Below are 23,504 nucleotides of genomic sequence, written 5' to 3' on the forward strand. Positions count from 1 at the left end.
TACTCGCATTAATTAGCTTCTTGTTACTGTATACTTTACGAATCACGTCTGAAAACCGGGACACACTAGCTTTTTTAGATATGTGTGGATGCAATAAATTAAAACTGATCGTCAATTGAAGGGATTGTTTTTATTACCTTATTTTTCACCACATAAATCCAAGCCAAGGGATTTTTTCTTCTTACTATACAGAATTTTGTTAAAGTTGGCAATTTCTTTAAGTGGAAATGTAGTTATTTGAAGTTAAATTGTGAAACAATTTTTGTTTTCATACATATTTAACAAGCACTCCCTTGTTTGTAACATTATTTAGACTGTATAAAAATATTGAACCTACTATTTGCAGGTGAATTAACTATTGATTGTAAAGACCCTGACGGTCTAGATGTTCCTGTTCACCTAACAGACAATTTCGACGGCACATACCGGCTAAAAGTAAAACCGGAAAAGCTTGGAAAACATATTCTAAGCATTAGACTAAATAAACATCACGTTTTTGGTATGTTTTTCAACTGTAGTAAATTTTCATTTCAGTGTTATATTGTTACTGGTCCTTCGAGATAATTGTTTCCAATTCTTTTAGTGTCGAAGATTGAATGCCATTTAAGACGGTGCTAGGGGGCTAGATATATGTTGCACTTTTTATTATCTTTCATTAACAGAATAATAAAATCGAGTTTGAGATAATATTTTTGTTTTTTATTTTATTGCTCTCAGGGAATCTACCGATTTCAGCAGTTTAATAATAATGCTATTTATTTTATGCTTTTCAGTGGATTACTGATTTATCCGTGAAAATTATATTTGATAATTTTGCAGACTCGGTTTGATTGAGTCTGTACATGAGGGATAATGAATAAGTGCAACATCCCTCACGCCCCCTAGCAACGGCTTGAGCGGTACTCAATTCTCAACACTTAATAGTGTTGGCATAAATGAGTTTTCTATTTTGCAATCATGCCATTTGCAGCAATATTAAAGCCAATCAACACAACACATTGGAGCTAAATTGAAACAATATAGCAATTTCCTCTGAACTGAAAATTTCTATGGAGAGCAATGCGGAATATATGATTCCGTATACAGAACATACTAAAGTAGAATTCATTATGCTGACAAAGTCAAAAGAAAAGTTTCAATCACAATTTTGTGTTAAGCCGTATCAAATGTGCATTTCACATTTATAAATGATCAATTTCAGTACAAATAAATTTATTTACCAATTTCGACACAATGATTATTTCATTATAATGTCTCACTATCACGGAAATATTAATATTACATATTGTTTTATTTTCCAGGAAGCCCATTTGCAATCGAGATACACCCGACTGCAAAACATGGTAAAGTTAAAGTATGGGGACCAGGTTTGGAAAATGGTGTGTTTCCAGAGTACCAAGGTCATTTTTTCGTAGATGCGACCGGTGCAGGGGGAGGTGAACTTCACGTGAGCGTTATGGGACTTAAAGGTGAGTTGCACGTGAGCGTTATGGGACTTAAAGGTGAGTTGCTCGTGAGCGTTATGGGATTTTAAAGTGAGTTGCACGTGAGCGTTATGGGGCTTAAAGGTGAGTTGCATGTGAGTGTTAGGGGACTTAAAGGTGAGTTAACTATTACAAGCACCTGTTCCATTGCTGTGCCACCCTGCATTCGGGATTTTCTAATGTATTTATTCTTGTTGCCTTTATAGTATAGGTTTTTTTCTTCATCAAAGTATTTAATTCTTTTTGCACCTTGTGATTAAAGTGTTCCCTTTAATGGTTGGGGCAAAGGAATTGATGCCACCGTTTATCCCAGCGTGATCGTAAGAGTGGATTCGAATGACTGGAGTCTATCCATCTCTTAGTTCCAGCAGGTGAGACGGTTTTAACCCATGGTGTTGCTTTTAAGTTTGTAACACCCGAGGGTACCCAAAATAATATTTCCTATTTCGGCGCCATGTGACCTATAGTGCGTTTGTGTTTCGTTAAATCAAACAAACAAACAATATTTATTGTTATTTGACAATGCTCTCCCGTTGTTTAATAAGAATTAGTGTTTGTAATTCTATGGTCTGTCATAATTTATTCACGAAGTTTTAGTTTTGAATATTTTTTATTCCAGGAGCTTTCCATGTTGAAATGAAGAGGGCAAGCCAAAAAGACAAATTGTTTAATTGCTTGTACCACCCAGTCGAACCAGGAATGTACACAATAAACGTGCAATGGTCTGGTGAACATGTTAACGGAAGTCCATTCAAGGTGCTTGTTGCCAATAGTGAGATGGAATTAGTTGACTATGAAAGCAAGATAGAAAGGTATTCTGATTATTCAGTTTAAAGTATTGCTCTGAATAATATGATTTGATTTAGCCTTGACTGTGCAGCAAAGTCTTTCAATTGTCCAAATATACGTCCGGTTGATAACCAAGTTCTGTGAGTACATCAAAATAATAAACTGGTTGCGATCCGAGTAAAGCCTGATCCTTATATAGATCTACTTTTTATTACTGTGCCGCTACCGTTTTCTTTTATATAATTTATTGTAATTAATTGCAATTAGATATATAGTTATATTTTTCTGGAATTTTTTAATATTTAATTTTTACCTCATCGTTGAAAGTTTAATTTTTGTAATCAACATTTTTTTCTTTATCCTTTTCCTTAATATTTAAGAAATCAAAGAAATTGTATCTTGCTTATCTGCTTATAACAAACATTAAAACATAAAATAATTTATTCTTTATTGCATGGTTTTACATGTATATCTTTTGCTCTTTAGGTCGAGGGACTCGTCATCAAGAAGCTCTGGAAAGCTCTCCCCATTAAATACTACTCATAACAGCATTATGTACTGACGTCATAGCACGTAATAGCACACGTCATAACACACGTCATCCTGCTGCATCTAATTTCGATAAAGGCAACGTAGAATCGTGTTCAAATACAACCGCCAAAATTTCATAAATATGGCGATGCAACTGGCAATACTCAACATGGGTTAAAATGTGTATAACCAGTCATATAAAGTATACAACACTATTCAAGTAGATTAGAAATATGATAGAAATAACATACACGCATCTCGTGTGAACAAGGGGTAATTCATAGTTTACTTAAGTTCATTTATCGCTTCAGTATATGCTTAACATATGATATTAAATATAAGAGGTACATGTGGAATTAAGTGAATGGTCAAGGAGCACAGTCAATTACAAATGAAGAGAAGATTATCTACAAACAGCAAGATAAATTAACAACAGCGCTCTAAATTTAAAGGATGTCATAGCAACATTTTTTAATCGTATAAATAATAAGATTTCTTAAAAGCAGCCAAGCACGGCAAATAGAATATTGAAGACTAGAATTCAACCTGAAAACGTGTAAATGGAAGTCGCTCAATGTTACCATTTGATATTGTGGTTTATGAATGCAACGAAAAACATTATTTCTACATCTTTTTTTCAAATATTTATTACAAGTCTTGAAAAAGACACCATATGCTACCTCATGACTTGATTGTTTCCATGAAATCAACCGGATGTGCATGTATATTTGTTGCTTTGTTGTTGTTTGTTTTTTTTTTGAACGCTTTGCAAGCTTCACATTAGTATTTGCACTTAACTATCGGCCCATTTTCCTCGTTGGTATTCACCTATTTTGTGTCATAATATTCATTAAACTGTAATATATGTATTTGGTCGTTAAGTTCTAACATTGATACTGTGACCCCCGATAAAGTTTGATATATTGTTAGATACGTGTATTTTTTATCGTTTTTGCCATTTTCTTATTTCATATTTACCAGCAATGTATATCGATTTGGTTTCCAACATGTTCATGCCTTTAGAATTCTTGCAACTATTACAAATGTAGTTTTGAACGATATGTAGTATTCAAGCTATAATGCCATTTTCAATGATTTAGGTAGTTTCTTTGTTCATTTTAAATTTGCAACAATTTCTTTTGACACTTGTCATTTTCCTTTGAAACAAATGGGAATACAATTTTTTGAAACCAGTTGCTGAGTGAATTAGAAAACTTGCGCAATTCGTTCTCCTTTTTAGTATGTTCTTGGTTGGGTAATCGTTTTTGGAGAATGGTAGCTGTGTAATTATAAATGAGGTGGTTTTGTCATTAATTATTATATACATGTATCCTTTTGTTCGTGTATTTTTATGCTTCTTTGATATAAGACTGATTAATTATGTGTTTTTGTATGTATGTATGTTTATGTATTTTAATGTTAAACTCTTAGCCTACTGACAGCGACCACAACAACCTTTGCAAACAGCATCGTACCTCAGCGTCTTGTCAGGAACCAAGCTGTCCTAAACTTCAAAATGATGCAGACGACATTTAAGCAGACGACATTGCCCTCTAGGTAGCAGCGGGCTTAGAATTATTACTCTACAAGATGGTGCTGATAATAGTGTGTGTTATTATGATTTGCTGAATTTATGTTATGGTTTAGCCAAGTTTTGAATTTAGAACAGTCCACTTAAAGTGTAAGGGATTTCAATATCAAAATACAAAAACTGAGTTACTAATAGTATAGAACCTGGTCTGATTGCTCGGACGTGATAGTTGGCCTTGCTCTATACTGGTGGTTAATGCTGATCACTTAAAATAGATTCAGGCAAGTTAATAGTTAATTATAGTTATAAATATATAAAGTAATTGGGTAGTTATAATGTTTATTTATTTAGTATTGTACATCAAAGATCTGAGAAGCAAAATTATTACAATAAGACAAGCTCTTCTTTAGAAACATTTATTAAATTGTGTTTACAGTCATAAAGGAAAACATTTATTTTCTCCTAATGTTTACTTTAAAGCAATGAATTCATGTATCATAAAAAATAAAGTCCTCTTTTTTTTATCGTTTCATTTTACAATTGGCTTACATGTGGGTAGAGCAATGATTTACATTATCTTCGTTGTTGTACGTTGACAAATATTTAACAGTTATTCATGTATATATATATATTATTTATATAGACCAATGTATGAAAATTATAAATACATGTATAGATATGGTTTATAATAATTTGTATAGGAATAAAATGTATGCTATTTTATTATCAAAATGCTGAATTTAATAAAAGTTATGAAAAAATATAGTGATTAGTTCAGTTTAACTACCAATGAATGTTGAATAAATGCGTCTTTATGTTTAAGTCGATTCCATGAGACCCATTTATGACATTTTATGATGTTACTAAAAAGCTTCCTGTCATGCAAATAATTCGGCAAATTTGAAACTCATCTAATGAAGTATCATATAATTAGTCCAATGTTTTCGCAATGACGTTTTGCCACATACTGGGGCAATGATTTGACTTAGGATACAACGGGTAATAACAAAGGCACTGCTCTAGGTACGAGGGTACGAACTCCGGCATTGTCACGTATTAAAATGTTCATAACATTTGCTGTTCTAAAAGAAGCACTACACAAGATACACAGAGCCATTATTCAAGGGGTACATCCGATTCACAAGACATCATAATTGAGGCATGGCTTGTACGTTCGAATACTCACTGCAAAAGCTCTTACATTTTATACAAACGAGATTTTCATAAAATGATACCCATTATTCCTGAAACTTAAGACTTCTTAAATGGTCACCTTGGCGATATCTACATGTCGAGTCCAAGATTCCAAACCAAAACTTTCAACTTAGGAGACGAATTATTGAATTATTGATCATACTAAGAATTTAGTGGTTGGCAATAATGTTGAAATTTCAACTATTGACAAATACTAGTCATCTAATAGTCAAGAATTACGTCCAAACCATGTATTAAGACTGTACATCTGACAATATCTTTTCAACAGACATATTGTGGAACCTAACGGACGGACATCTTGTTGTTTTCCATTTAAATGCAAACTTTATTTAGGGTAAATAGACATGCCTTTAAAAATCCGGATAAAGTGTGATCTCTCGGTATCATTGATTACAACAGAATTACATGAAAATTGCAAACTCGCCATGCCACGCCAGTTCACTGATTTGTATGTGTCACAAACAGTTATCGTACCAGTGTGAATTTTAATAGTCGAAAGAGAATTTCACTGCCAGTGACATTCGATCCCTCGACGTTCAGGTAATGCATTTGATTGCTTTACCGCTAAGCCTCGTTTCCTTCTTGCGTGCAAAGCAATACAACACTTCTTTTTCTTTGGAGGGTATGATGAAATGTATTCAATTGTAGAAATAAAAAAAGTATTGCACAAAATAAACTTTATTGAAAAGAAACATAATGCATAAGCACTGTTTGTATAGTTCAAATTTATTTGCACACTCACTCTTGAAAAACGCAGCACATCACATTTTTATACAAAACAGCATAATTAAATTGTCATATTGTAAGTACAAACAACTTTGCTTTTTTCCACTGAAACATTGAAATAATCTGAAGGTAAATATGTTCGGCATGTTTAACAAAAAATAATTATCATATGTATCTTATTTCAAAATATACAAGGTCATAGCATAAACACATATTACAAAAACTTTAAAAATTCAATATGTGGACCAATGTCACTTTAACAATGGCAAATGAAGTACCAATGTTCATAAATGTTCATAAGTGCCAAATATGATGACCATGGCTTGATGAAACAATGATAAAATACAATTATTCAAAAGTGTACTAACCTTTGTATGTTTAATGTAAGATGATGGAGATGAATGGCAATTTTACTCTTGGGGTCGTAATTTAAAGAAGTCGAGGTCCACTAGATAATGGTTCAAGCGAATAAGGCTAAGCATTGCTGTTCGGAAGAGTTAAATTGAACGATTTCCCCATATATCTCAATATAAAACTATGGATCCATGGGACGAAAGCATTTGGACCCACGGAATAAATTTGTGAAAGATCAGTTACGCAATGTTTCACATAATACCCAAGCTCTAAGCTTTGTAGTTTTGGAGAGGATTTCATTATAATTCATTGTTAATATGTTGTTTCAATTGGTTGCCATGGAAACCAGATTATTTCTTTACGAAACCAAATTCTTTTAGCAACTCTGCCCGTCACTTAATGTACAATTATGCAAAGTTTGGTTTGAGTCGGACAATTTTGCAAAAGCTTTTTTATGTTTTTTCACCATATAATCTGTATAATTAAGGTAGTACACCCCTAATGGGCACTATAAGGAACTGTAAAATTGACAACATAGGACAGTTATATGCCTTAAATGTCACCTGTATGCAAAATTTAAACAAAATTTACCGTGTGGTTTATGAGTTATGGACATTTTTCTAAACTAAAACTTTGCCATTGGAAGGGCTTTTTTCAGATATGAGGAAACTCTAAATAATCTATAATATCATCGTTATGAGAAATGTTTTCCTATTGATCATTGTAAGGAAACAAGTAATGACATTAAGGTTACAAATTAAACAAGCAAAATGATTGTTTTTAAACGAAATGTTTTTAATGTGTATAAAAATGTAACCCTACCCCACCCACTTTTAACACTTATTTGACCATTTCCATGTGTAAAAAGCCTTTTTTAAAATATCCCTAAAATTTTCCACAACGAGGGGCTGTTTTCAAAGTTTGCCTAAATTTTCTTAAATGTATATTGGTTGGTCTTGCAAAATATAAAATACTTTTACCGTGTAGTTTTTATTTTATTAAACTTTGAAAATATCTGGTATCATATTTGCTATAAAATTTGGCATTATTTAGTAAATAAATACCTACAAAAATTATAGAATTAAAATGAAACACTTTTTTCTTCCATTAGGGATCTTAGAGATTAATAAAAAAAATGTTAAAAAGAAAAAAAAAGAAAGAAAAAAAAGTTGCCCCTTCTGGGGTTTGAACCCACGCCCCTCAGTTTCAATACACTTTACAGTGATTCTAGCCTATTTGAATACTCTTCAACGTGGAGATACTGCATTAGGGGTGTACTACCTTAATACACAAACAAACACCCACAAGTCATCTCAGATGCTGCTCTGGTGTAACATAATATGCAGTTTCTAGCGCTCACGCACGGACACTCACACACGTACATTCGAATGGCAAACCTTTTCTACAGTAACATCAGTTTCAACGCAAACTGATATAATTTTACACTTTCAGCGTTTTAGCAACAACATTCTCCTTAAATCATTAGCATAAACATAAGTAACGCAATAGACTAAGCTCACTTGTGACGGAACATTTTTGAATAGACTTTGGACAGTGTTTCTTTTTTATCATCAGTCCATTGCTGTACGGTGAAGGCTTCCACTAGCAGTCCTGTCTCTCTAAACATCATCCGGACTTCTATTTCACCATACCTTACGTCAGAATCCAAGTTTACTGAAATCACATCTAGCTCCTTTATTCCACTTTCATCTGCATATTTCGGCTCTTTACTGTCTGATTGTAGAATGTTCACACGTATTCTCCCTTGATATGGGAAAACAGACTTAAACCTCCAAAATCGTAGCTGACCGACGTTGACATTCTCTCCTTTCATCCTGAGTTGATGGTCTCGTGCATGTACCTCTTCATGAAAATCACCGCAAATACCTATGCCGTATGTGAACGGACAATTATGCATATTTTTTGTGAAATCATAACTTGTTGCAGCTTGTAAGTGGGCATACATATTTTGAACAAAAACGGCTCCATCAAAGTTTCCAACCATTGCATCTTTAATTTCTTTATTTTCTAAAAGTGTTCCGAAAAAAATAATTGAATTGACCGAAATTCTATGTTTATTTAAAATTGTTTTGATAAGGGAAATATTCTTTGAGATACAATTTTCGACCACTGTTTTCAGAATGCTACTTTCAAAGCGTAGCTTGTTACCTATCATTTTTACTTTTAAAATTTTAGAAAGTTTGTTTATTTCTTCTTTGATATTTTTACTAGTTCTTTCTTCATATAGCTCCGTCAGCAGTATAGGTATCTGTAAAGTAATGTTGTTGTCTGATTTGTAATCAACAATAATTTTGTTTGACATTTTTCGTGTCACTTCGTCCAGCCACATTGGCTCTTGATTGCAAACTTCCTTATAAACGTCATTTCCAAATAATAGAGAGACTACTTCAAAGCATTCTGAGACACACTTTTGTAATCCCCATTCTCCAAAATTTTCATCAATTTTCCTGCACGTGCCATCCTCTAAACGCTCATGAACGCTAATTTCAGCCCGGTCATCTGAAAATAGAACATATGCACAAAATAACAAATAAATATAATATATTCGATACTTTTATTATTAAAAGTGCATTTATCAAACCAGTGAAAAATATAATAGTAAAAATTTAATATACTTTTTACTTACATCCTAAATCAGCAACAAGAAACCTATATCCTGGTTTCCAAAAATCATCTAGTAAATGGCCAACCATTTCCTCTTGTGGATAACTATGCATCTCGTTGTACTTAATGATACTGGTTGCCTTAGATACAAAAGATACCTCATCCTTTTTTATACCAGCCTGAAATAATTAGTTTTATAAAAATCACTTAAAATTCTAATCAAAACGTTATTTTTATTCTAAATCTAAATTTATGAAAAATATTTGATGATATTAACCAACCAATCTGTAACATATTTTGATGTGCATGGCGACTTTTTTTCATCTAAATATGGTCCAATTGCACAATGGTCATAGCTTTCACAGAAGCGGTGGGTCCATCGCAGAAGCAGTCGATAAAAAAATGGCCGTTTACTGTTGCCAGTAAGGTAAGTTATTGAGTGAAGTTTACTTTATGTATTATTGTTTTACGGGAAACATATTGTTAGAGTGTAGCCCACATGTGTACTCTTCTAACCTGTTACACGCACACGATGTAATATTTTGCCATTTTTGCAAACGCATCTGTACAGTTTGACAAGAGGACGCCACTTTTGCCTTATTTGTACAATGTGTACAAAACGACCCTTTAATGCGCCTGCATAACATATTATAAATAGTACTTACACAAAACAAAAATAGTTTGGAATTTATATTTGGAAACTGTTATTGACTGTTTATGAAATTAATAAACAAAAAAAAAAACAACGCAGACGGCGGCGGATTTGATTGCAACACAGTGAGGTGGGCAGGATACCATTATTTCAAGTGTTTAACTTGACCTATAACGTACCTTTCAATAGAGTAAAACCTTTTCTTTGCTGACAAACGTGGTTATTTGGAGTTTAAAACAATATAAGTATGTATACAAATAGATGTATGAGTTCCGCTGCCATTTTCCTTCAATTGAAAACTCATTTTTGAAAACTCGTTTGGCAGGTTTTATCATAAAACAGTCCACGTTCAACAAACTATTTTGTTTTATTACCGAGGTATTTTGTATGTAAACCAATAACGATTTCGAGTTCGTTCTTGTGGAATAATACACTATTCGAGTTAAAATGCGCTGTACATTTTAAAACATATATAGTGCCCTATATCTTTTTTATTAATACATTATTTCCTTTGGAGATCATGCATTTAACAACCCGGACCGAAGAATAACCAATGCCCGGCGGAAACTAGAGTCAAGACATCTGACCTTGATGCACCACAGAAAGAAAAGTTACCGATACGCAGGGAATTTCATAGACCAATTTATATATAAGTGATTTATTGATAAGCATGTTTCTGGTCGTTTCCTGTCTACATGTGCCTGAGTGTCGAGCATAATTTAATGGAAACAGTTATAAACTTTGCCTATGATACAGCACATATGTGAGCCTGTGGTGTACATTCTTATACTAATTGCAAATGCGAAATAACAAGGTTTCGAGCCTAGGTCTTTAATTAATCCAAAGTACCTAGACAGATTACATAGCAAGTCGGCCTTCTGTGGTACATCAAGGTCAGATGTCTTAGACTCCAGTCTCACAAGGTGTTTCCGTAAAACATGAAAATATAAAGTTAATTCATTCATAAACTTACCAACAACAGCAAATGGCCATTTTATCCACCGCCTCTGCGACAAATACTCCACCGCTGCTGCGATTGGCGAAAGCTATTGCCAGTGTGATTTGTAATGCAGTGAATATTTTAAATTAGATGAATTTAAATTTTACATAATGTCTGAAACTTTGAGGTTTATAAAGCATGTTCCTGAAGCATAAATGATAAATAAATATAAATAATAAAATGAATAATAAAACCATGCTTAACCTTTGCTGCAGCATTTTTCAACATAGATTGACACGTTGTGGATATTGTATCTGCTGTAACATATACTAGTTGAATATCGTCTGCTGTAAACAAGCCAGCCACACGACCAAGTAGATAATTGGTAAGATAGACTGTCAACGCCTCAAAGACTTTGCCAGCGTTCATTGCGTTGTCGTTTGTGGAAAAAAGCTTTGTTTCATCTGTAAGCTAGAAAATATTACAAAGTAGTGGGGGATTAAAAATATCTTTCCAACAACAATAGTCTGAAGAAATTTATATATAATATATGTATTTCCTCCGAAAAATAAGATAAACAGCAGCAACAATTTATCAAGCGTTATATTGATATTTTCCGTATTATTATGTTTTCTATATTGAATCTTTATGATGCTAGTGTTTACGTTCATTCGGAGCGTTTAATGTTTTATCTACATCTTTTTAAATCGATATTAAATATATTGTAAGACTTTTACACTTTTCCTAACCTGCTGAATAAGGTAAATCATCCATCAAATGAGCTAAAAATATGTCATTTTAAAGCATTAGTGCCATCTAAAACGACTGTCAAAAGTTAGCATTGTTGATTATTTAATGTAAAAATACTCGAAGAATAAGGAAATTTTCTAAGTGTTTCTATATACCCGTACAATTAGATAAGCAGTTACATAATCCCACTACGTAAGGCCCTTGGTGCCTTTTACTTCACGTCACGCGTGGTAGTACGTTAACTACCAGTCATTTCAATATATAGAGGATATTGAATGAGTGTAAGTTCAATACTGAATTTACTGCACCAGTTGAATAAAATTATATTATGCGAGCCTCTGGCGAGCATAATATTATTTTATTCATCGAGTGCAATAAATTCAGTAATGAACTTACACGAATTTAATATTCTATTTATCACATACCCAAAATAAAAACCGTTTATAGTGAAATAGGAGTCATTTTTCATTGACGCGCCTATAGTTTAACGCTTATTTACATTATATTTGTATAACGCTTATAACGTCACGTCAAAATATATGCACGGCCGTGCAATACCATATTTACGGAGTCGCAAAATCGGCACGGGTGTGTGATAAAAAGATTTCTCATGTACGAAAAAACAATCCAACCGTGTAATAGTCTTGTTTATTGAACAAATAGAAATTAAACAATATTGGTGGTAGATTTACCACGGGTCATTATTATTTAAAGCTATATTACACTCTGACAAAGACGATTTTCATTGACTTTTTATCTTAGAGGTAAATAACCACGCTCTATAACTTCCATGTTTGTTAGATAATGGAAATGTTTAAAAACAAATAATATACCGTCACCTAAAGATCATTTCTAGCCCCAAGGAACTTTCCTGTTAAGTTTAAATGATATTGGTTCTGTAGTTTAGGAGCTGTTTGCTAACCGATAAAGGACCATCAACTTGATAAAGTTGGCCAAAACGTCAAACGGACAGGCGGCAGACGGAGAGTGATCATAATTGCTAACCTTACGCACCTTTGTACTCTGTTGAGCTGAAAGGAGAATCTACTCACTGTTTTACTTCGTAAACATTTGTCATACTCGTCAAAGTAGAACCAATTGTTCGCTTCCCCATAAGTTTGGACCTCCTTGTACTCTGTCATAGCTTCTTCGCCAAAAAAACGAAAGTCTTCAGTCGCATCAAAAAGGAGACATGATTTCGACGATTTTCTTAAGCCGTCGAGTGAACAGATACGAATGTCGTTCACATTTCCACTTCCCCATTCTTCACGGAAACAAAACAAAATGCTTGTGTAACCGCTCCTCAATGATCCTAAGTCGACCGTTACCCGAAGTGTTTTTGTGTACGATCTACCAGGCAAACTTTCTTGATCATAATCCTCTGTCTGCATGAATAATAATTGTTGTGTAAGTTTAATTGTTTAAAGGTATATTAAGCATTATTCATATGAACAAAATTTCTTTCTTCTAAAAGACAAGGAAAATACGTTGTTAACGTTTTAATAATGAATTCAGAGCATGATAAGTTATCATGTACTGGAAGCAGCGTTGAACTCGAATGTAAAATGATTTGTCATAAATGTAGCAAAATGTTAACAAAGTGTAAATCACTATAATTTACTAATGGCAAAAATCAAGATCAGTAAAACAACATCAATACAACATCATGGTTACAAAATTCGCCCGTCACATTTACATGTACTTAGTATTTTGCATTTAAATAGCCCTATTCATGATGACTATATCGTTTACATAAATCTTTTCAATTCTTTATCTGAAATTAGACCATTGTCTGTAAAATGGACCTAACTACTGAACAACACTAATTTATATAACAATTCTTTAATGAATTCAAAAGTTTTTATCTGGTACAGTATAAAATTTCCTGTGGCCTCTTTTTGACCCAAAAGTGCGATGTTACAGGCCCCCATGTCAAAGCTTGATCTTTGACCTTTAGATCTGGATATAATGTATGCTACCTGAGGTCTCATGATGTGTGTTGTGTCTATTAGAACTAAGATCCTCCCATACATATATATATAGAACAAAAGTTTTACATTTAAACAAAGACTACTATTTTTACCATTTACCTTTTTGTAAAGACCTGAATTTGTACATATACCAAAATAGAGAAAAACGGAATCCATAAAGAACGTCCAAAACGACAAAATTTAAAGATGTTACAGACTCAGTTTGATTGAGCCTGTTCATGGACAGTACTGGAAATGGCAAGTTACCGTCCATCGGCTTTTAAAAGCAGAATTCCACATTTAATCATGGTAAGGATGAAATTTTGCATTTGGAAACATCCGCAGATGTGTTCATACGGCGGTTATCATGGCACTTTTAATGTGTAAACACCATTTCTTGAAATGCAGTGTATGATCCCAAATTTAAACAATGCGAGTACCTAAACGACAAAACAATATCCGGAACTAAATAAAATGTAATTTTGAAAGGGGATCTGAAGTTATGAATCCTGCATATCACATATAAGACGAAATTTAAAAAGCAAGCAACATATTCTTAGAGTGCTTACAGTACTCAAGTAGAAATATTGGAACCACTAAACTCGAAAAAGCTCAAATAGATGGATTTTAAAATACAACATAACATGTTTACACAACAATAATCTATTAGAAGTCCTCACTGAATGAAGAAGTTTGGCAAAGGACGATCATTTCTTGACCTATAAATATGATCTTGACCTTTGACCTAGAGACCTGCTTAATACGCTTGACGCTACGTCTCGTGGCGGTAAAATAATAATCGCTGACAACAAAAACATATACATACTTTAACTTTATTATTCCAATGTGTATTATAGTCCCAAAACGTTGTTTTAGCAATCCTTGACATACACACAAAATAAGACAGTTAAGCATGGAAATCATGCTTTTTTACTTTATGTACTTCTTTGTCGCCTCTTTCAAAAGCAAGTTATATCAAGTAGCCAAAAAGTTAACAATGGAAGCAAGTCATTTCTTCTCCTTAACATAGCTAAGCAATTTCTTAATTACTTACCAGACTGCACATCTACAAAAGACAGAAATAACGAAAATAAAAGAGGAAAACAAGTAACACATACTAATTTAAAATAAAAAGAAATATACCGGTTACTTTATTTAATTTAAAAAAAAAATAAAATAAATTTGGTGTGTATAGAAGCCAGTTGGATTTAAATACTTAAACTTAAATTTAACTCACTGTAATTTACCTTTCTTATTGGAGACTGTAGATCCCTGAAAAGAATTCATATGATAGAAGTAAATAATTGTGGTTTTTAGAACATGGAAGTATGATGTGTTTCTACTACTGTTCAACCAGTCTGTCTTAGACATAATTATTCTATTTATTTGCCAATAAATGTATATTTCTGTTTTGTCATATATGAAATGCAGAAAATCAAAACAACTCCTCATCTTCTGTCGAAATTTTTCATTGACTTTTGAAACATAACATTCATGGGATTAATTTTGTATTCTAACATTTAATCAATGCGCAAATAACGTTTGTAGCAAATATCGTTGTCATATACAGTAAACTTCACTTATAGCGAACACGGTGACAGCGAACTTCCGGTTATAGGGAACAATTTATTTTGACCCGAATTTTGCCCTTCTTTATTTAATATAAATATATATGGTTATAGCGAACACGGTTATAAGGAATTATCGCTTATAAGGAACTCATTTCTAAGTCCCAATTTAGTTAATACAACAGAAAATTACACTTTTATAACGAACTCCAAAATATTGGCTATTCGTATATAGATCCCGCATTTTCAACTTTCGTTTTCATTCGCACGGATGAAAACTCGGGCGAATGTTCCGTTTATCGTTGTATGTACTTCAATACATCTATTCAAATGAATTTGTATAGTTTTCTATTTAGGATATTTGTAGCATGATCTCTTTTCACCAAGATTAAACGGTTATTTATTTATTTTCTTCAATAGTTTTGCTCGAGTAAAATAATTAAAATAATTTATAATCGGTTTTCAACATAATCATACATGCTTGCAGGCATGATCCATTGCAAACTGCAAAGTACGCTTGATTTAACTGAAAAGAAATCTATATCTTACATTAAAAAGTCACCCTTATAATTATTATAATAGATGATATTCAATATTAAAGGAAGGAAAAATCGAAAATCTTGTTTATTCTCAATCATGGAAAGAAAACGAAAAGAGTTTAGAAACAAAATATTATATTTTGTGAAATTGAGATAGGGAGTAAAACTAAAACTGAAATAGCAATGTTTTTCAAATTCCAAAAAGTACGCTCTCGGGTATTGTTTGTAAACTATAAATTATTGACTAATATTTCTATTTCTTAATCAAATGCTCTTCAAAAATGGCGGACAATGGTAAACAATCAGTTCGTTATATGTAAATCTGTTCGCTATAAAAACTCCTGATACAAGAAACTAATTCGCTATATGCTTACAAGGAACTCCGGATATAAGGAACAGGTTTTGAATGTCCCAGTGAGTTCGTTATAAGCGGAGTTTACTGTATATTTAAATATGTTTACATATGTCACAATAATACCTATCTAATTACCAACGTTAGGCAGAATGAACACTGTATAATATAAATGATTCAAACATTGCATGATCGAGAAATATATTAAACCAACCACTCTTACATGTTGCCTGCACTTGAATTTGAAAATCTTGTTCACTTTAGGACATTTTTTAAATTTTTATTTGATTCTGATCAAGAAACTGACATAATTATAAAAATACATACTTTTGAGTTTCTTCGCTATCACCCTTTCCATTATTTTCCTCTTCTGTCCTTACAATCCTCAAGCTATGCCCAACATTTGTTATTTCGTGGAAATCTAAACATGGGATGCAAAGACTTTTCCGACAGTCCAGACATTTCCAAGCAGCTGCTGTAGTTTTCTTTTTCCTGATGCAGTAATCACATCGGTCTATAATGACCTCCTTTGCGCTATACAACGATTTTTGGAAGAAAGCCTCTTTCCGCAAATTGATTTCTCTCAATCCTCGAATATGATGGGACATTTGTCCGATATAAATAGTATGCATTATGAAACAACCAAGGCAGATAAAAACATCACATTTCAAGCAATACCCATCTGCTGACGATCGCAGATCCCTATCTAAGCAAATAGTACAGTCGTGATTAACGTTTTCCATTTGTCCTATTTCATCAGCTATTGCTTTTCCTAATTCATCGTCTGACTTAGTTCTGTGAGAAGAGTGATTTTCTTTACAAGATATGCAAACAAATATGTTACATTCTGTACAAAACATATGCGGGTAGTTTGCCAAACTTTTCTCGCAGCATTTCGAACAAACTGGTCCTATAAATTCTTCTGAGCCTGACATAATGTATTTACCATATTGCTGATATATGACTTTAAACTCCTTGAATGGAATTAGCCGGTGACCCTTATTTGAACTTTGATGCAGGCCACTGCACTTCTGACATGTGTTCCTAAAACCGCAGTTAATACATTTCCACAGCTGTTGGATGTCTTCTATTTCACGTCTACAGGAAGCACATGACAATTTTGCTTGGTATAATGGTTCTTCTGCAATGACCACATACTGTCTATCTTCAGATTGACTTTTGTTGACTCTCTTTCGTATTTGGTCGACTGCTTTTAGTTTATGATCATGTAATAGCCCGAATAGATTGTGATTATTTTCACACAGAGAACATAAATATTTACAACAATGCATACAGTATACTCGTGCAGCTGTATACTGACCATAAATTCTACACACAGTGCATTCAAAACCGGATTCTTCGGATCCAATAAGAACTGATAAAGACAAGTTGGGGACTTGGTCCTTTAGCACAACTTTATGCTTCTGAAGGGATTCAAACCGTCCATGTTGTACGGAACAAGAACGACACAAAAACTGTTCACAGTCCATGCAAAATTCAACAGCTTTCACATCCTTACCTTCTTTAGAACAGAGTGAACAAACACGCTCATGCACATCATCTGAACCACTTATTGATGGCAATGAAAACATTACTGATGTCGTCATTTAAATAAATAAGCAAAAACAGCATATACAGTAAGAAGAAGAGTTTTGAAAACAACCACAACGATCACTTTCCAATATCTATATAGACTTACATTTTAAATATAGAGGGAGCTATCCCGTTGCTTACGGAACATACGCCTATCATTCATTCTTGTTCCTTCCTTTTACGTCTTTTCCAAAACATCACTTCTTGCGTCGGTTATTCCATAGTAAGGTTTTTTTAAACAGCTTAATTAAATATTTTAATATCACAGTTTAAATTTGAATTACGTATAAAACGAAAGTTGTATCAGTTTATATCTGTCGTGTTTACATTGAGTCTAGGCAACGAGTATCGGGTTTAACATTCATTACGTGATTAGCCAAGCTTGCAGAGTTTAATCAATATCTGTTTTGGGCATGCCCTATATTTTTGTATGAAAAAATATGTCGCGTCAACAGGACGACAAAATCGTTGTATATGCATAAAGTATTTAAATAATTAAAAACAAATGAAATCGTTAAAATATCAAAGTTAACAAGTTTGGATGTTCGTGATTATTCTCAGTAGCCAGTTTAATCGCAGTAAAGTTAAGTTAGGAGCAAAAATAATTCATCTGGTAAGTAAGTACGTAGCGTTATTAGCCAAGCTTGCACAGTTTAAAATATAGTTCTATTATATCGACGAGCCTGTTATGCGGAAATATTATGACCTGAGGCGGCATTGAGGGTATTTCCCTACAGAAAATGATCCTTACTCATATAGTGTCTTATATGTAAAGAAGATAAATATAACATTCATTTGCTTTTAAAGCATTTTGTTCAATGTTGTGATGTTGTGCAAACGAAATCATCCTTCACGCATTGCTTTTTTTGTCCATATCTATGAGGTCAATTTAACCCAAAAGTTGGTATCACTTAGGACAATATATAATTAAAACATGAGTTAAACCAATCAAAATGCAAGTTAACATCAAAATACTTTGCAAACTACATCCGCTAAGTCCAAACCTCCGGCAACTTATTTCAATAAATATCCAAGGGATTTTTAGGGATTTTTTTCAATCTTTATAATAACAAAATGCGACAATTTCATCTTTATCTTTATGAACTGGCTTGTAAAAAATCTTTTTAAGTCTCACTTTCAAGTGTAAGTAAAAATAAACTACGGAGAACCAATTTTGGATACATATATTGCTTTTGATGTGATTGTGAATCATTCCTTTTTCCGGATGATTATGCATTTATATTTTTATCTGTTTGATAACAATTTACGTAAGATAATTAATAAGGTATTGTTTAATAATTATAAGTCCTCAAAGTTAAATGTGTATAATTTCAACCACTAACTTGGCTACGCTGAACATTTAAAATAAATCAATAAATACTGACAAGAGAAAATCTTACCCATTATATATGTATATCGGAAATTGGATGTGACTATATCATTGGGGACATTTGCACTAACACCCGCTAAGTCACGCTCTTTATGAAATATTTCAAATTTAGCATGGTATTATGTTATTTTATTGTCTTCACAGATATAATTGCACAAAACAATAACAACAACAACAACAACAAAAATGATTATAAACATAATAAGGTCGTTTGAGATTAAAATCTGATAACACTATATATGGCCACAACTGTACAAACAACATCCCAATGACATCATAATGGTTTCTTGTTGTTGTTGTTCTATAAATAGAAACGATTATCTCGTACGTTAAGACATAACACATAGTAGCACTTCAGTAAAGTAATTTGTCATGAAATATTAAAGCAACTGCATGTAATCAGTCTATTAATGCAGAACAAATATGTTTTAAAGTATATATTTTACATATATGACAACATAAGCTGAAAACTGCAAAATAGGGAAACATAGGCTTCAAATTTAACTTTCACAGTAGATTGAAGTAGCTTTAAAGCAGCGGACCTCCAGAAGATAGCAGAAAAACTGCCGTTTTGCTAATATTTCAAAATCCCCCCTCAAAAACATTATTTTGTTGAAAAAAAAGGAAATGACACTTTAAAATGTTGATATTTTAACATTTTTGTTCTGAAAACAAACGTTTCGCTTTTCCACCAACGGGAGATACCTTCTTTTATTATACCACGGAATTCTTTTATCCGGGTTTTTATCTAGTATCACGTGATCGTACAGGACAATATCGCGACATGTGCTCCGGAACGCACGGAATCCGGAATTTTATCATACATATAGGGATACCAATAATTGCTTTTGTTTTTATATTTGTAGTAATTCATGGTCCTAAAAATTATAATTGATTAATTATTTCATATATATGATGACCAATTTATCGATTTACCCTTTAGCTTGAAATGTGATAGGGGCTTACTCAATGACGAAAATTGATAAACGATCCCGGGCATACCGGATACCGGGATTTTTCCCGGACCACTGTTGTGAAACGTGACCGCGTTAAATGAACTATTTTCTCCTACTTATATTGGTTACTACGTTAGTAACGTAGTAGATTATGGAAAAGAAAACCCCGGTATATTTACGTTTTGTCAACATTCTTCCTTGAATCAAGGTGTCAGTGATGATAGATTTATACAATAAACCTAACTAGATCAGTATTTACTGTTTACTTGAAATTTTATTTCATTTTTGTGTCGCCTCTATGGAGTAGTGGCGACATATAGGGATCACTTCTCCGTCGTCTGTCTGTCCGTCTGTCTGTCTGTCCGTCTGTCCGTCCGTCCGTCACAAAACTTGCCCGGACTACTCCTCATAAACTACTGGTGCAAGTTTATCCAAACTTTACAGGAATGATCAGTACCAAGTCTTGTTGAGCATATTGTCAGCATTTTTTGGTTCAATGATTTTTGTCAGAGTTATGGCCCTTTAACAATTTTTATTTTTAAAATTTGTCCGGACTACTTTTCTTATACCACTAATGCAATTTCAATGAAACTTTACAGGATTGATTTGTAGTTTAAGTCCTTGCGCATATTGCACAGGTTTTCCGGTTGAATGATTTTTGGCTGAGTTATGGCCCTTTGATAAAAAGGTGTTTTTTTCTGTGTGTTGCCAGATACACAAAAGCTTGTCCGGACTACTCCTCATAAACTACTGGTGCAATTTTATCCAAACTTTACAGGAATGATCATTACCAAGTCTAGATGTGCACTGTCCGTCTGTCTGTCCGGTTGTCCCAAAACTTGTCCCAACATGAAATTGGCCATCATGAGGCGACACATGTGATCACTGATCGCTCTTGTTTTTTTATTTTACCATCTGGAGGTCAGTGGCTTTAAATTGGTAAGTAAATGTTGGGAAAAAGCTTATGCTTGTATAACTTGTGGGGTGAAAATCTTACACGCTTATTCAAACGGTTGAGCTTCAAGCTTTTTGCGCACTTTTGGAAGTTAAACCATTTCGTTAAGATTAAACGTATTTTATAGAACGCCAGAACAACTGAAAATGTTGCAGTAAAGTTTGTGCTGTTACATAAGATGTGTTTACTTTTAAGAAATTATTTATAGTGTTTTTTATCAATCTTAGTGAGGAGGGCATAATTTTACATTCTAAAAAGAGAGTGGCAATTAACTAATACAAAATTTAAAATTCAATATTTATTCCTTTTTATATATTTTATTGACCCCAATCTTCTAAGTTTTGGTATTCAAACAAAGTTGTAGTATATCAGTCTTTTACATTGTATGCAGCAACTTTGATAGATAAATTTCCATTTAATAATTATCAATCACTGTGTGCACAATTAGATTGGTAAACATGAAATAACTTTCAATATAAGTAAAAAGTGTGTAGATTCCATAGTTAAACATACTTCCGGCTTCACTTGCTCAGCTGAAAAATATGTTTTTATTGTCACCTGAAATACGTATATCTGGAAAGGCAAATTGATTAAAAAAAAAACCTTATATTTTAGTAATTTATTGAGATTATTAGGTTATAAATTACGTAAGAGTTAAACTATAGCACTAACCAAAATAAGTAATGTAAATAAAGTATTTTCGGAATTTCCGCACTAAAAAGGCTATACGTGATCATTTATCTGTTTACGTAAAAATAAGTTTCGTATACTAAAACAAAAACTAAGATTTGTGTTTGTATTGAATTGTGTCCATATTTATGTGCATTATATTAAAGGTGAACCGGAAGTACGTGTTCACAGCATTCGATCAGAACCGCCTTTTATTTTATTAAAAAGTATTAAATTATTAACATGAAATATATGTTCCAGAGTACCTGGGGCCTACCTGTTAGATATCAAATGGAATGGAAAACCATTTAAATGCTGTCCTTTTAAAATCGACGTGAAGAACCCCGTTTATCCAGAGAAAGTGGGCGTGACAGGAGACATAAAGACAGGGGTGTTGGGAAAAGATATAGATCTAAAGATAGATCCACGTGAGGCCGGACATGGTAAGTATTTAGAGAAAATGGATGTGTTGATTTCTTTATTTCTTCTTCATTTTCACAGTGCCATTTCGTATATATATTGTTTTTTTTATCAAAGGTATAATACATAAATATGTAATACTATCATTCTTTTACCAACTTGTTTTTTGTCTTTTTTTTTTTTTTTCATATGTATAAAATACCTTTTATTTCATTGAAATAGCAAATGGTTATTTTGCATTTAAAAGGATTGGTCATTTACAAGAAAATTTTCTCGAGAAATGTTTAGAAATAAATAGTAAATAGTTTAGGACAAACAATATATTTTGTACATTACTGTTATTTGTTTTACTACTAGTATCTTACAATGAAGACTGCAAGTTATTTGCAAGTTAGTTTGTACTGTAGAAAATCTTATCACTTTGAATCACACAATTTAGTACATTGGAATATTATCTAATATTATAATCAGAAATTAATTTCGTGTAAACTAATTTATTGTGATATAACATGTAGAAGCAGACTACAAAATTGACAACAGTAAGTAGACTCAAATACAGTCTGATGCAAACTTTCAATTTCACAAACTTCTTTCCGCAGTTTTCTTGGAATTTATTGTCTGAATGGCCAGGAAGGTTTCACGACTTGCAAGCCAATTACTTTCCTTGAATTCAATAGAAGTATATCCTAAAAAAACAAAAAATAAACGGTTAAACATTCCATGTTTAAACATTTGTAAATGCAATAATGTATGGTTTCTTCTTTTTCCTATTCAAAACATATATTATAATTAAAGTTTGCATTTGACATAGAGCACGTATTGTTAATGAGATGTGCATAAAACGTAGAATATATGACCTTAATTTTATTTTTGTTTTTGTGTCGAAGTACATATGAATTAAGGAATTAACATTATTTGCTTGTGTGGATAATGTACTGATATGAGGCTGTGATAAAAGATGTGAAGAAATTAGACGACTAACTTTGTTTGCTTTATTAAATGGTAACAGTGAAATATTATATTATCAAAATGGTTCGGGGTATTTTACAATAAAATAAGTTACAATGAAGATCTATAGCAGGTTTTTAAACTTTTGAGGAAATTTGGTTATAGATTTATCAATCGTCTGACAAAAGAGGTTTCTTTAATTCGTATGGTTCGAAAAAAGGAAGCCTTATGTTACAGCTACTGTAAATGAATAAAATATTATACAATTCCATCTGCTTTATATTATGACTAGTACTGGTAGTTTACATTGATACATTGACTTTGCCTGGAACAATTTGAGTGCTGTATAATGTACGAGAAGGAGATGGGGCGGGAGCAAACTAATCATGCAGTAAAGTTTATTTAAGATCAATATAAGTCGTGTGATGTCTTTATTTCATGTTTCAAGAAAGACAAATGAGATAACCTGTTACCCTAATGGCATCAGCAATTATAAGGTGTAAATGTACCTGTTGTTTTATTAAATAAAATTAAGATAATTTTATTC

General features: G+C 32.6%; 2 protein-coding genes and 1 long non-coding RNA gene across 10 annotated transcripts in view; 2 read left to right on the top strand and 1 right to left on the bottom strand.

Moving 5' to 3' along the window:
- Window positions 1-23,504, top strand: part of LOC132724877 (filamin-A-like) — a 77,223-nt gene that overhangs the window by 50,028 nt on the left and 3,691 nt on the right. For 7 of the 8 annotated variants that reach the window (XM_060709843.1, XM_060709846.1, XM_060709838.1 and 4 more), the window contains one exon: window positions 21,851-22,032. In XM_060709843.1, the coding sequence (XP_060565826.1) occupies window positions 21,851-22,032 (182 nt within the window). Of the gene's footprint in view, window positions 1-346; window positions 500-1,301; window positions 1,470-2,103; window positions 2,297-2,759; window positions 3,266-21,850; window positions 22,033-23,504 lie in introns of those variants that run through there. The other variant, XM_060709848.1, reaches the window with a different exon arrangement.
- LOC132724880 (uncharacterized) lies at window positions 5,790-6,499 on the top strand. The gene is made up of 2 exons (XR_009624973.1): window positions 5,790-6,090; window positions 6,256-6,499. It is a non-coding gene; the product is annotated as an uncharacterized LOC132724880 (long non-coding RNA).
- Window positions 12,252-18,288, bottom strand: LOC132724876 (uncharacterized). The gene is made up of 3 exons (XM_060709837.1): window positions 16,354-18,288; window positions 14,815-14,839; window positions 12,252-12,982 (listed from the first exon to the last, which is right to left on the bottom strand). The coding sequence occupies exons 1-3, from the start codon at window positions 17,631-17,633 to the stop codon at window positions 12,533-12,535; spliced, it is 1,755 nt and encodes a 584-aa protein (XP_060565820.1). The 5' UTR covers window positions 17,634-18,288; the 3' UTR covers window positions 12,252-12,532.

This window comes from Ruditapes philippinarum, unplaced genomic scaffold, assembly GCF_026571515.1.
Source record: "Ruditapes philippinarum isolate M1 unplaced genomic scaffold, ASM2657151v2 ctg713_1_1_1_1, whole genome shotgun sequence".
In the NCBI taxonomy this organism is placed as follows: domain Eukaryota; kingdom Metazoa; phylum Mollusca; class Bivalvia; order Venerida; family Veneridae; genus Ruditapes; species Ruditapes philippinarum.

What these genes read in the sequence shown, in the direction of transcription:
- LOC132724876 (XM_060709837.1), bottom strand. Translation starts at nt 17,633, where the DNA reads ATGACGACATCAGTAATGTTTTCATTGCCATCAATAAGTGGTTCAGAT. An exon ending in GATAGCGAAGAAACTCAAAA is followed by an intron (nt 14,840 to 16,353) that starts GTATGTATTTTT and finishes AATTCTTTTCAG; the next exon opens with GGATCTACAGTCTCCAATAA. An exon ending in TACAGTCTCCAATAAGAAAG is followed by an intron (nt 12,983 to 14,814) that starts GTAAATTACAGT and finishes TTATTCATGCAG; the next exon opens with ACAGAGGATTATGATCAAGA.